Here is a 13,364-nt window from a genome sequence, read left to right as displayed (position 1 = left end):
ATGCTATAGCTGCAAAGCTTCCTCCGGTTAGTGACGATTAGCCTTGGCTATGGGTAATCAATAGCCGCTATCAATTCCATACCTCCTACTGATGGATGAGGTAAAGGAAACAGAGGAGAGAAGTGAAGAAGAAGATAAAGCAACTGAAGAAAAAAGAAGTTGTTGCTGTTGCGAGAAAAAGCAGCAATTCTACCTGACAATACCTAAAGTAACGTCCCTGCTCTCGTCTTTTGTGCAAGTGTGTGTGCATATAGGCAGCCTTAAATGTCCATCTGTGAATTGAATCATCGGGGTCTGAGATTAGCGGCTGCTTGGACCCAGCGAGCGCATTGCCTAGTTACCACGGCTCCGGCTCCACACAACCCTCCTCCCATCACCGGATTGTTTGTCTTAATGCTGTGTGACATGGCCCATTGTTTTGTCCATCTGTGGTTAAGAGTCAATGGACAGAGGGTGTATGAGGGGATTGGGGAGAGAAAAGAATGGAGGTGAGGGAGAAGAAAATAAAGAAGAGTTGGGGTGAGTAGGAATGGTGGGGGTTGTGGGGGGTGAAGGCATGAGAAAAAGGAAAGAAACAAGATGGGGACAAGAGCTGAAAGGTGAATTTTTTTTTTTTTTTTTTTTTTTTTTAAAAGAGAAAGGTCAGAAAGAGACTGAGAGTGAGGGGAAAACATGCAATAACCAAGGGATTTCAATATGGACCTCGGACTCTACATTCACCACTTCCTTCTCCAGAGGCCTTCCAGTTCCATATGGAGCGCGGCCTGAAGCTCTTTGTGATATCACCGACGTGAAAGACGTCCTGCCCCTGTGACGCCAGTCCCCTCTTCAAAGGGTTAAGTCATATTTAGTATGCGTCCTCATAGCCCCACGGCTTTGTATTGTAAATAAGACTAATGTGGCATTGGTCAGGTATGCTAATTCAGATAATCAGCGCAATTTCTGCAAATTATAACTGTCAGTGTGGTGGGCACAGAACCTTGGCGGAAAACATGAGGGAACAATTTAGCCCGGGTAATACCCCTCCACCAAAGAGCTGCTCAACTCAAAGAAAAACAATCGGCCTGAGCCCATACCGCCCCGACACACCATTTCAAAAATAGTTTATGGTGAAAGAGGCTCATTTTTTTCTGAGGCACAAGTCAGCCTGCTGCCCGTTTTTTTTCCCCCTATGTGCACACACAGACCGCAAAGTAATTATAATTCGCTTGGATGGAATTATTCAAAAAATGACCACATCTTTTACTCTCTCAGCCATAGAGAATATGGTTTTGGGAAATTTGGGGCAAATTGCTACTTGCCGAAAATATAATAATATACATATATGAATGTGTCTTATTTTGATTTGACAAATGATTTAGAATGCAGTGCATTGTCTCCAACTAATTGTACGGCAATAAAAAGCAACATACCTCACCAAAATCCTCTTGGGTAAAATCACATCACTCTCATCAGAATAGTTCTCCCCAGGAGCTGCATTTTACTCATGTCGGGCACATAAAATAACATTCCACGGTTTTATTATGCGAGGAATGGATCCCGCCTGTCTGAAATCTGTGGACTTTACCTTTTATGTAAGTAACTTCCTGCGTCACAGTAAATGAGAGAGAAAAGGTCACGAATAATTTATTAACTGTAGGTAATCAGTTGTTTGGAAGTAAATCAATATATAGTATAATTATCTGCCTTAACCTCTTAAAAATCTAATCCAGATATAGATATCTAATGGGCGAGTACATCAGAGAGAGGGCATATGCAGTGGAGGCACAAAACGGCAACTAAAAAGGACGAATCCGTCCTCTGATGAGCCAGTCAGCCGGTCTCACCTACTGCATTCCGACTTGAAAAAAAAAAAAGAAAATGGCCACCACTGCGCTGACTCCAGCGGTTAGCTACATCTGGGTGTGTGTCGCATCCTTTCTCTCACTCCTTCGGCCATCCATGACTGTTTATGTAATGGCCACAAATTACTGAGACAAACCCTGGAAATAGACTTCTGTCTGAGGAGAGACCATCTTAGCAAAAAGGGAGAGAACCGCTGGAATGGCGAAACCACCCCCACCACCCAGAGGAAAAAAGATGAAGGAGTGAAAGTGAGGGAGGAGGGAAAATCTTATAGCTCAAAAGATGCCTCGGTGTCATCACATCTAACTGCTCTCCGGGAGACGACGGAGCCCTTTTCCCACAATGAAAATTGAACGGCTGTTTTTGGTGCTTTCGACTCGAGTTTGCGCTGGGTAAATTTGGAAACGAGGAATGTCGGCGCGCTTTCGAAACAAGCAAGCTGGCGCGCTCCCTTCCCTGTTTCCCGTCACTTCCTGCTGGAGGCACACGCGTACACATCTACATCGGCACACACAGGCACATATAGTGGTAATAAGTATCCATTAGTCTCAGTTTTTAGCCTACAGCTGCGACGTAAATGGTTAGCACAGCTACGCTAATTTGACTAGAACCGAAAATGTCCCAGAGCCTTATCACTCAGAGAAAAACAAAGGCCTCTGGAAACACACATACACACACACACACACACACGCGCACATATGCACACACATACACCCACACGATAAAAGTGTTGTTGGTCTCTCCAAGTCAGAAGAGGTCTTTTGTTTAAAAGGGGGACTCAGACAAAGAGGGTCCTCTCCCTCCCTCTTTAATGCATGTTGGGTGGTGGCAGCGGGGCGGCGGGTGGGGGGCACAGAGGGATGGAGATGTGTGGGTGGTGGGGTGGTGGGGTGGTGGAGGGATGGATGACAGACCAGGCTCTCAGAAATAATTACCTCCATAAGATCCCATCTCCCTTTTCCTTTTTGTGAGGGACAGAAAGGGGGGGGGGGAATAAAATGACAGAAAGTAAAGTATGCAGAAAAGGCCCTTGTGTTTCTGCTTGGTCTGGCTTATGAGGAGCTTTACACATGATGGAGCACTGGGCTAATGGGCGAGGATACACGCATAGAAAACACACTCATGCACACGTACGCAAACCCCCTCGCAGTGTTCTTTATGGCCAAACAAATGGTCAAATGGCTGACACAGAGGCGGCAACAGAGGAACAGTCAGAGTGGGGAGAAAATCACTGTAACAACTGAACTTCAGAGACTGTTAATGTCTCCAAAAATCCAGCTAAACAAATTGTTCAAATTATAAAATCAATGATGGAATACCCATGACTCGCAATCTGTCATATTTTTCTTATTCTGCTTGCATTTTGCTAAACAGCTCTATTCAGGGCGTAACTTCATTACGGAGTGGAGAAGGGCACGAAAAAAAAAGAAATCTAATTTCTCTAACAACTTTTGGACGATCCTCAAAGCAAAATGGCCTCCGAGTCCTCCATGTTGAGAGCCAATTCATTTATGCTTGCTCTTCTGATGCAAACTGGCATTTTTTTATAAACTCAATTTTCTTTAACACTTCTAATTGTACACAGAGAGGGACGATTTATCTCAGCAATGTGGGCACAGTGGGCTCTTTGTCTTGGAAGGACGCCGTCGAAAGATCATGGCAAAAAAAAAAAAAAGTTTCTTTCGCTGAATGGTCGGCGGGGGCAGATGGGCGCACACATACTGTACACACTCACACTTCACAATGCTGTTTACCTAGTGTAAAGGATGAGATGATTGGGCCCAGGTTTGGGGAATTACAGACTCAAAAGGATAACAAAAGAGTGAATGGTTTCTCAAATAAACATGCACCCGCAAACACACACAGTGACAGACACACACACACACACAATGTAGCCCAGCAGAAGTGTTTCCTCTTACACCCCTGTCTTTGTTCAAAACACCTATATCCTTGCGGCGCGTCTCTGCAGCACTGTACCCTTAATTAGGCCATAAAATCAGCATCAAAATTGTTTAATGAAAGCCATTCACATGTACATAAAGTCCAGAGCATTAGAACTCTTATTCCCAAATGGGCCTATAATTATCTGGCTCAGTGCCAGGTCCCAGGCTTTAAGAGAAAGATACCGGTCAGCACTTAAATTAATCTTTTTCATACCAGTCTCTAATGAACAGAAAGTGCTCGAGTCAGGAGTTGTAGCCCCAGAAAACTAACAGCATACGCATACGCACGCACGTACGCACACAAATAGAGAGGGTCCTTAAACTGAACACTGGCTGGAAATGTTGCCTACCATAGAGTCTTTTCCATCAGTGAAAACATTCGCTCATCTATCACTATAGGAGGCTAAAGCACTTGTAATATGCCATTCCTTCCTTATAATCTAAGCTACTGTAGCATGTAATATCTGCATGCGTTATTGTGCAATTTAAAACACAAAGGGCTCAGCTAAAAATATACTGGAAAGAAAGAAACATGTTCTATTTGACTGCAGAACTACAGAACAAGAACACAACCCCGATCGCTTGTATTAACTTTTCAGCGTTTGATCTCCGGCTGAAACACTCTCGCTTGCCTACACCTGCCAAATGTGTACGGTCCGCAAGGAAATACCTTTGAAACATTTACCATGTACCTTGTGAAAGAATACTGTTGTTCATTTAAAAAAAAAAAATAAAAAAAAATTATATGGAGTGGGCAAGGGGAGGGCATCCAAAAAAATGGCTAAGCATTTTGGACGCCGCCAGTGTCCGCTTAAGCTTTGCGCTCGCTTCCTCATGGAAATTCACCATGTGGCATCAAAGCCGAGGTATAAAAACGAGGGCCTGAGCAGCAAATATGGTGTGTTTTAAGAGTGGAACATTTGAAATAGGTGCAGCGGGCGAATATTGCTTTTGACAGGTTTAAAACCTGGTCGCGCTCAACTGGTTCGAGATGTAAAAAAAAAGGAGAGAGAGAGAAAGAAAAAAAAAGGCTAGAAGCCGGGCTTGTGTTCTGGATGAAAAAAACGGACAGGGGCAGGAGAGAGAGTGGGAGATAGAATAAGCAGGACAAAAAAGGAGAGAGAGAGAGATACAAAAAGAGAGCAGGAGAAAGAGAGTAGAGGGAGGAGGGGGCTACGTTAAAATGTAAGGTAATGATTTATCTAAGCATGCACCCCAAATCTCACCGAAACTTTGATCCATGTGTAATTAAAACCAAACGTACACCGGCAACAGTCTCCATTTCAGGGTTGGGAGCTCTTCTCCTGTTCGTGTATGTGTATGTGTGTGTGTGTGTGTGTGTGTGTGTGTGTGTGTGTGTGTGTGTGTGTGTGTGTGTGTGTTGGGATTCACATATGTTTCCAAGCGCCGGGCCCCCATCTGTTTTGGGAGTACATGTACAGTATAAACAGGACACTTTGGGGAGCACAGATTCATGCTGTAACACACACACACACACACACACACACACACACACACACACACGCTGACACACTTACACACATAAATGGATGTATGCGCTAATGCTATGCTGGAATGCTATTCAAAATGTGTTAGCCCCCCCCCAACCCAATCCCACCCGCTCCTTCAGGTCAAGCAAAGCAAAAACAAGTTAAGCGCTCATTTTCTCCCGGCAGCATTAACATAGGGATGACTAAATAATGGACCCTGACTCTTGGTCTTCTGGTTTAAATTACAGCACAGCCCCCTCCCCTTACACTCTGCAACCCCTCACCAACCATCCAACCCCCACTCAAAGAAAAACGATTAATCTTTTTTTTTTTTGTTTTTTTTTTTTGTCTCTCTGAATGTTTTACAGTTCTGTTACACTTATTAGCTGCTGGCAGGACGGAGAGTCTTAAATGAAAGCCAAATTGCTTTGGTCATGAGAAAGGAAATGAAAGCTCACTCCAGGGAGAGACTGTGTAGCTGCAGCATACGTGTGTGTGGGTGTGTGCAAGTGTGTGTGTGTGTGTGTGAGTAACGTATGTGTGTGTGAGTAACGTATGTGTGTACAGGTTTTTTTTTTTTTTTCACTATGAGATACTCCCAAGGTGAAATTTCATAAGCTGACTGCCTGCCTGGGATGTCCCTGCGCACAGGACGGGTGCACGGATATGTGTGTATGTGTGTGTGTGTGTGTGTGTGTGTGTGTGTGTGTGTGTGTGTGTTGCAGATATAAGCGCAGCAGCCTAATAGGAACAGTATGCTCATTTTGGAGAGATTAGGAGGAATGGACGGGTCTGTATCGAGAGACGTGATCTGGATATGAAGGCCAGAGGAAGGAGGGAGAGAGGTCTGACAGAATAAAAGAGGGAGTGGCGCAAGTAAAGAGATGGGAGGAGTGTAAAAGAGTAAAGAAAGATGGATCGGACTTCAAACGAAGAAAACTTACCACCACCACAACTGGAATCAGCATTTAAAAGTTTCAAAATGGAAAAGAAACATGTAGCAGAAAAAGAAGACGACGAGCACAACCCCAAATAGCGCTGAAGAATAAATTAAAAAAATATCTACGTATACAAACAGACAAAACAGGTTAAAGAAGCACAGACCTTGGCTGGAGGGGCACTCCTTGACCTGGAACAGCTCGTGGAGGCTCAGTCCGTCCTCGTCCCCTCCCAGGCCTTGCTGGTGCAGCTGGAGTTTCCTCAGCCCTTCGTTCTGCTGGTGGCGAGCTGAGCGGGCGTGCTGCACCAGGTTGAGGCGGGCCTTAGTGGAGTAGTCGCACAGGGTGCAGTAGTAGATGCACGACTCCGGGCTGTACGCGCTGTCCTGCTTCTGCAAGTGCTGTGGGACAGAACAGGGGAGAGAGCGCAGATGTTACATGGTGTTTGGCGTCATGACTCCCACAGCTACGCTTCTTTCCCATCTTTTCAGCAGTGTTTTCAAGAATTGTACAAGAATATTTGGGGGTATTTTGATGAAACAAGTGATGCTGAATTAAGTTCTAATGGCTATCAAAGCCTGCTCTTCAATTCCCAGAGTATCTAATGACCGGACACCCAACTCCCCCAGCTTCACATAAGCCAGCAGAGAGTCAGAGGGTAACACCTAGGTCACTTGGCACACTAGTTTCTACACTATGTTCTTTTGTCTTTGCCGTATGTGCTTTAAACTAATGAAGCAAAAAATCCACATGTAATCCTCAGTATTAGACTGCTGTTAAATTGTTTTGCTGCAGCGTCACAATGGCGTAGCGGTGGGCAGCGTAATGAAAAACCTTCAATTGAGGGCAATCATTGTGGACAATTCTGTTTAATGATTTCAAATAGGTAGAAAATTATTACCACGGTAACACTGCGGATGCACTGCGTCTATGCTCAGATGCTACATGTTCCAAATTAACTGGATGTGTTTAAGGTGACAAAAAGATTAGGAAACACACAAGAAGTCACATGAGGGGTGGAGTTCAGAGCACTATTTTTGTCTTTAACACGCACATTGTCCGGCTCTCCTCATTGTTAGCAGCTGCGGGGGTTTTTCTCATTCAACGTGTGCTGTCAGTTGCAAGCCCCTTAATTTCCAGTTGCCTCTTTAATGGCATTGCAGCCATGCAAAGCTACCCCCTACCTCGATATGCGCGCGCACACACACACATGCGCGCGCGCACACACACACACACACACACACACACACACAGCCCCCCATTCCACCTTGCCCTACTCCCATACACCCAGTCAAGCCAAGCATATCAAGTGTGCCTCTGTTGTTGCTGCTGGGCTAATGAACAATGCACAAAAACAAAAGACCAGGCCAAGCTTTTATTATCTGATCCTCTGCGGCGGGAGGGGAGGGAGGGAGAGAGCGACACAGCGAGGGAAAGAGAGCACGGTAAAGAGACGGAGACACAGAGGTGGCTCATGAAGGTTAGTTTATGCTTTGTTAGGATTTATTCATACAGTCATGTGAGAAACAGGTGCGAGGTGCCACGCATGAATTAATGCACATAATGGTGTCGGCGTGTGTGTGTGTGTGTGTGTGTGTGTGTGTGTGTGTGTGTGTGTGTGTGTGTGTGTGTAAACCCTGCTCTGTCTCTCATGGCGCCTATGGGAGGACGTTTAGTTTCTTGAAGCACATGAAAAGTTAGCAAGGTGATATTTCCTCCTGAGCGCTGTTGCATCTTTTAATGTGGAGCAAGAAGGGAGGAAGAGATGTATGTGTGGGAGGAGTTTGCGTGCTCGGTGGGTGGAGCGGAGGAGGGGGTGCGGGGTGCACAGTTAGCTGCAGGTGTGTGAGTTCTAACCCCCCCCCTTCCTCCTTTGACAAACAGGGATTAGCAACATAGCTACAGCCGCTAACACATCTTTTCTCTCTGTCTCTCCCTCTTTCTTTTCTTTTGTAGGAAATCTTACGAGGTTTTTCTCACGAGACGGTGGGACGTCCCCTCACAGTCAGAGGCCCTTTCAGAAGTCTTAAGTTTTAATTAAGTCGGAGTTGTCAGAAGAAAGCTCCCCTAGTCCAGAGCTCAGGGCCATTAATTACAGCTATCTTTGTTTCTCTGTGAAAAGAGGCCTCCCTCGCTCCTTCTCTCTCTCTCTCTTTCTTTGCCTCTTTTCTCCCCCCCCCCCCCCCTCGCAGGAGAACTGGGCCACTGAGCCTCGCCGTGGAAACCACGCACACATGTGCTCGTGGATGCACAGGCACCATATATCACGAGCACAGCACGCAAATGTGCGCGCATAAGTAGGTGTGAGTTCATTATCTTTTCATTAGAAAATATAAACTTTTCTAAACTGCTTTCTGCTTTTTTTTTAGGACACCTCCAACTGGCAGGGGTAGACTCAGAACACTCTGGATGGAGATGATATAAAAGCTCATGTGGCTTGGGAACACAGATATAAATGCCGCTTGTGAGAGGGACCCAGTACGTCACAGCGGCCTTCATATCCACGAAATACACCGAACACAAAAGCCCTCGTTCTGTTATCCACTTAAGTGTAAAAACAAGGATACAAGGATGCTGCGTGGTTTATGTTCTTTTCTTGGCTCAATCATCAGGACTCCACTACAATATACTTTAATTTCACAAACACTGTATGACAAGTAGGGGGGTACTTAAACTTGAATGTCCTTTCTTTTTTTTTTTTTTCTATGGCAACAACCTTCAGTATTTCATAAGAAACAAAGGAACGGCTCATAGGAAATGTAGCAGAGAGGACAAGCGTGATAGTTGAGTGTCTTATCAGGAGAGAGTGGGTTTTATTGGAATCATCCTTGATAGTTTCCAGTGGCTCCTAATGCCATGGCTATTAAGGTAATTGCGCTGGTGTTGAAATTCAAATTGTCATATAAATCGACAGCGGGTCTAACGCTGCTCCACATCCTTCAGTGTCCTAACTTATATTTGTTTTTAGGATACGAGGCTCGAGCTGAGAGGAGCTGGATGATATACTTGGGGGTTGAACCCGGCTGCCAGATAGGTTTAGGCCTAATATTAATTCTCTCCCCATCAGCACATTCCAGAGGGTTTGTTTAAGACCTAAACTAGAGGGCTGTCTGTCGCTCTCTGGCACTCCGCAGGCCTGAAATGCAGGCGGTCTGGTGATCACAGGCCAGAACATCCATGATTTATGAACTTTTAAAGGAGCACTTTGACTCCTGCCAGGCGTGGGCTGTGTAATGCATATTCAAACACACAAACACACTGTTCCTGCTCCTGGGTTTGCGCCCGTGTGTGTCTGCTTGAAATGTGTATGTAATTTATGTCGCAGCTGATTTGTGTGTGTGCGCTGGACTATATTTGTGTCGTATGAGTATCTCTGTGCGTGTGTCAAGTGTGTGTGGCGAAGAAAACAAAAAAAAAGGCCGGTCCCTGTCAATGTGGCACCTCTCCAAAGTGCCTGGCGGTTAATTGTTGGGGATTAGTGTTTGGCAAACAACCAAATAAGCGAACACTCCCAGTGGGCCAATCAAAATCAGCTAAACAGCTAAACAGCGCTCCCCGGGTGGACCTAAACATGGCACAGACGTCTCCGGGTGGGGGAGGAGGTGTGCGCACACACACACACACACACACACCCCTTGTGCACAGAATGCAAATCACGACACTCGGGACTTCCTGTTTACCTGTCAAAAACACAACATTGTCAGCCCCGTTGATGACACACACACACTGGGACTTGTATGAGGAGAGGGGAGGAGAGTCAATTTGACAGGTAAGGGAAGCTCCCTTGTGTAGTGGTTTGCCGCCATGGCTGCTGCTGTGTGTGTGTGCATCTGTGTATGTGTGTGGGTAAGGATGACAGAGGACTGCATTCATTATGCAGAATGAGATGTTTACAAAACACCTTTCTCACACACACATAAACACAAGCGCACACGCCTCCCCTCCCCTCCGCTCCGCTCGCTCCCCGGGTTTGTGAGGATGATAGCGGCGCTGCTATCTCTTATTCATTTGTTCTATCTGTGGTGACAAAGCTGCCTCATTAACTGAATTCTTAATAAGCCAAGGCAAAAGACATCTCCTCACAACTTCTTTTATCTCTCTGTGCATGTACGTGAAAGTGTGTGTGTGCGCATGTGTGTTCTTTCCTTACACTGTATATGTGTGTGTGGTTTTTATGCATCAGTAATTTTGACTCCACATTTCTTGATTTCACCTCACAAGTGTGTTTTGGTGTCTGTCTATAATTCAATGCATTTGTGTCCCGTCCCCCCCACCACCGCCTGTGATTGTGCGTGTGTGCTGGGAACATGACAAAAATATTTTGAAAGCCGCCCAAAGCAGTCGAGTTGTGTTTCCCTCTATAAACCAAACGAAAAATTAGGGTATTCAGCACAAACATGACATTTCCTGTCATTAAGTGTAGAACCAGGCAGCTAATGAACACATACTGAAAATAAGAACCCCTCCACTGGCGCAGCTATGTCTTAATAACCAGCTTGTGTGCATGTTACAGCGTGTGTGTACAAGTTTTATACGTAAAGAATTAGCACGTACACTCCGTCTTCCTTTTTGTGTCCGCTGTGTGCGTGCGCACGCATGCAAATGTGCATCCCACACATTGTGAAAATGAAAACGTCTGTATCTCCTTTCATCACTGTTTTGTTTTTGAGGGGAAGCAGGGACCTTGTTGTTGGGTATACCTTCTTTTTGGAACGTCACCAGCTTCCGGTGCTATCCCCTGGGCCCCTGGGGGCCATTGGAGACAAAAACAGCTCCACTTGGCCCAGCAAATAACAAAAGCGTGTTTTGTTCCTTGAAAGTATTTTAAACACATACCAGCGCTGCCTGGAAGGCTGCCAAGTGTAGAATTCCATCAGTGCTACCACCTCCCTAACACATGTTAGTGCTAACCGCCGTTCAGCCCCCAAGACATAGATGTAACGTAAGATCACTGCCAATGGATTCGCTGGCAGTCTGCACGGCTGAAAAGAGATGCTGAGGGCCCAGGTATGTGCCACCTCGCCTCCGTAGATAAAGAGAGCAGCAAATATAGTGTGTAGCGAGACAGATTCACTGCTGCACATGCACAAAAACAAATATGCAAATAGAAAGCCACATACAAAAACTGCTGACACACACACACACACACACACACACACACAATGCACATCTCCTGCTTGTCTCCCTTTCTCACACTCATACAAGGCCACTGTGTGTGATCTGAAGGTGCCGAAGATACAGAAAAAAATCTCCGAAAAAATCCCCCCAGCCCACCAGACCGTCTTCCCTTTCCTGATGGTGGTCTTTCTTTTCTTCACTAACAAGGCCCTCACTTTCGTAAAATGCAAAGAAAAATATTTCCTACAGCTAAATTGCCCCTAAATCTCCCGTTTCTCTCAGCTTTGCCTGCTGGCAGTCGCATATGATCACAGCTCTGGGGCCTGTCGGCGAGAAGCAAGGCCTGTGAGCGAGCTTAGCTTAGGTCACCCAACAATAATAAGCAACCATCGCATCATGGCCAACAAGCCAAATAAATGAATTATCACAATGAGTCTTTTATACTGGCTTTGTGTTGTTCTCCTCCATGTCTGTGCTGCCTCTCTCTATCCTGCTGTTTCCTGCTTCTTCCTTTATTCCTCTTTGCCATTTGTCAGCAGGAACAAATTAGGAAGCAACAGTGACAGGGCTTCATGAGAGCCCGGAATATAATGTAACTTATGCTCTTAAGTTCAGTTAATAGTCCTGCCTTCCATTTTTCTGACTCCCACACATGGACAGTCTCTCTCACACACACACACACGCACGCACGCACACACACACACACACACACACACACACACACACACACACACACACACACACACACACACACTTGTAGCAGTGACGTAAGTGTGTCTGACGTACGGGGCAGAGGTCAATCAGAAGTTCACAGCTTCATGACCTCTGGCCCCTCTCTTGGAAAAATCAGTTCTGACTCTCTATCTCTTACTCTCCCTTTGGCCCAGACACACACACACACACACACACACACACACACACAAACGCACACATAAGTTATGCATACCAGAGAGGCGAAACAAGGCAAAAAACAATCGCCTGATTTACAACATGATCCATTTCTTCTGGTCTCAGTCAATGAATGTGTAGGAAATGACTTTTTTTCTGAGTCCCTTCACATGGTCGCCACATATTTCACGTCATACTGACCCAGCAGAGGGAATAACAGACTCTAGGAGACAGAGAGACCAAGACAAATCTGTCTTACTCATCGGTGCATGTGCGTTAGATGTCCTGAAAGCCAGCTCATCTCCACCCCCCTCCCCTGAAAATGGATCAGTATTTACATTAGCATTAGATTTAGACAGCATGGCTCAGCCACTTACTCCCTATTAGCCATCCTGACCTTAGCCCATTAGGGTCTAAAAGCCCCCGCTTGTCTCCATCGCCGCCAGGTGAGACTGACCAGACCTCCCCATATTCCCAAACCATATTGCAACTGAGATTATCTTTTTTCCATCGACTTACAACGGGACAGAGATCATACAATCGTGATCATCGAAATGCTAACATGCTTGTGGGATTTTCTTTTTCCAATGCTGTGGAAGGGGAGGGATTCAGCAGAAACACTAACATGCTTTTGGCGAGAGTTCATCATTTTCCGTTTTTACCAACATGCAAGGATGCGTTTGGGAAATCAAGGCAAGACCTAATTGACAGGATCTATGAAAGACGAGGAGAAAAACAAAAAAAAAATAAGGGGTTGAAAGTCTAGAGCTTCGTCTTATTGGCTGGTACCATCAAAGAGGTTTGTACTACACTGATGTTGTTATATTTAACTAAAACTGAAAGGGAAGAGAGGGGAAAATAATTTTGGTGCCGAGAGGAGCAGGGATTTTTGCCAAGTTTGTTTTTCTTCACTCTGCTCATAATGGAGACTCGCTGAAAAAATGTCTATTAGAGAGAGTCAGACAAAAGGAGTGACAGAAACATACAGTGAGAGAAACTAACCGATAGATTGAGAGGCGAAGAGAGTGAGAATCTATGACAGAGAGAACAAAAGAACAAGAGACGGAGAGGGAGAGAGAATGATAGGGGAAGAATCTAGACAAGCGTAGTCGGGTTCAAATCACTAATTACACATTCCTGAG

At 45.4% G+C, this 13,364-nt stretch overlaps 1 protein-coding gene across 4 annotated transcripts in view; it reads right to left on the bottom strand.

The window, feature by feature from the left end:
- The window catches only part of zfhx4 (zinc finger homeobox 4), a 295,223-nt gene that overhangs the window by 32,703 nt on the left and 249,156 nt on the right, over positions 1–13,364 (bottom strand). For all 4 annotated transcript variants that reach the window (XM_037078748.1, XM_037078749.1, XM_037078751.1 and 1 more), the window contains one exon: positions 6,383–6,617. In XM_037078748.1, the coding sequence (XP_036934643.1) occupies positions 6,383–6,617 (235 nt within the window). The remainder of the gene's footprint in view (positions 1–6,382; positions 6,618–13,364) is intronic.

Source organism: Acanthopagrus latus, chromosome 19, assembly GCF_904848185.1.
Source record: "Acanthopagrus latus isolate v.2019 chromosome 19, fAcaLat1.1, whole genome shotgun sequence".
Lineage (NCBI taxonomy): Eukaryota > Metazoa > Chordata > Actinopteri > Spariformes > Sparidae > Acanthopagrus > Acanthopagrus latus.
This window is presented reverse-complemented; position numbering and strand designations above follow the sequence as displayed.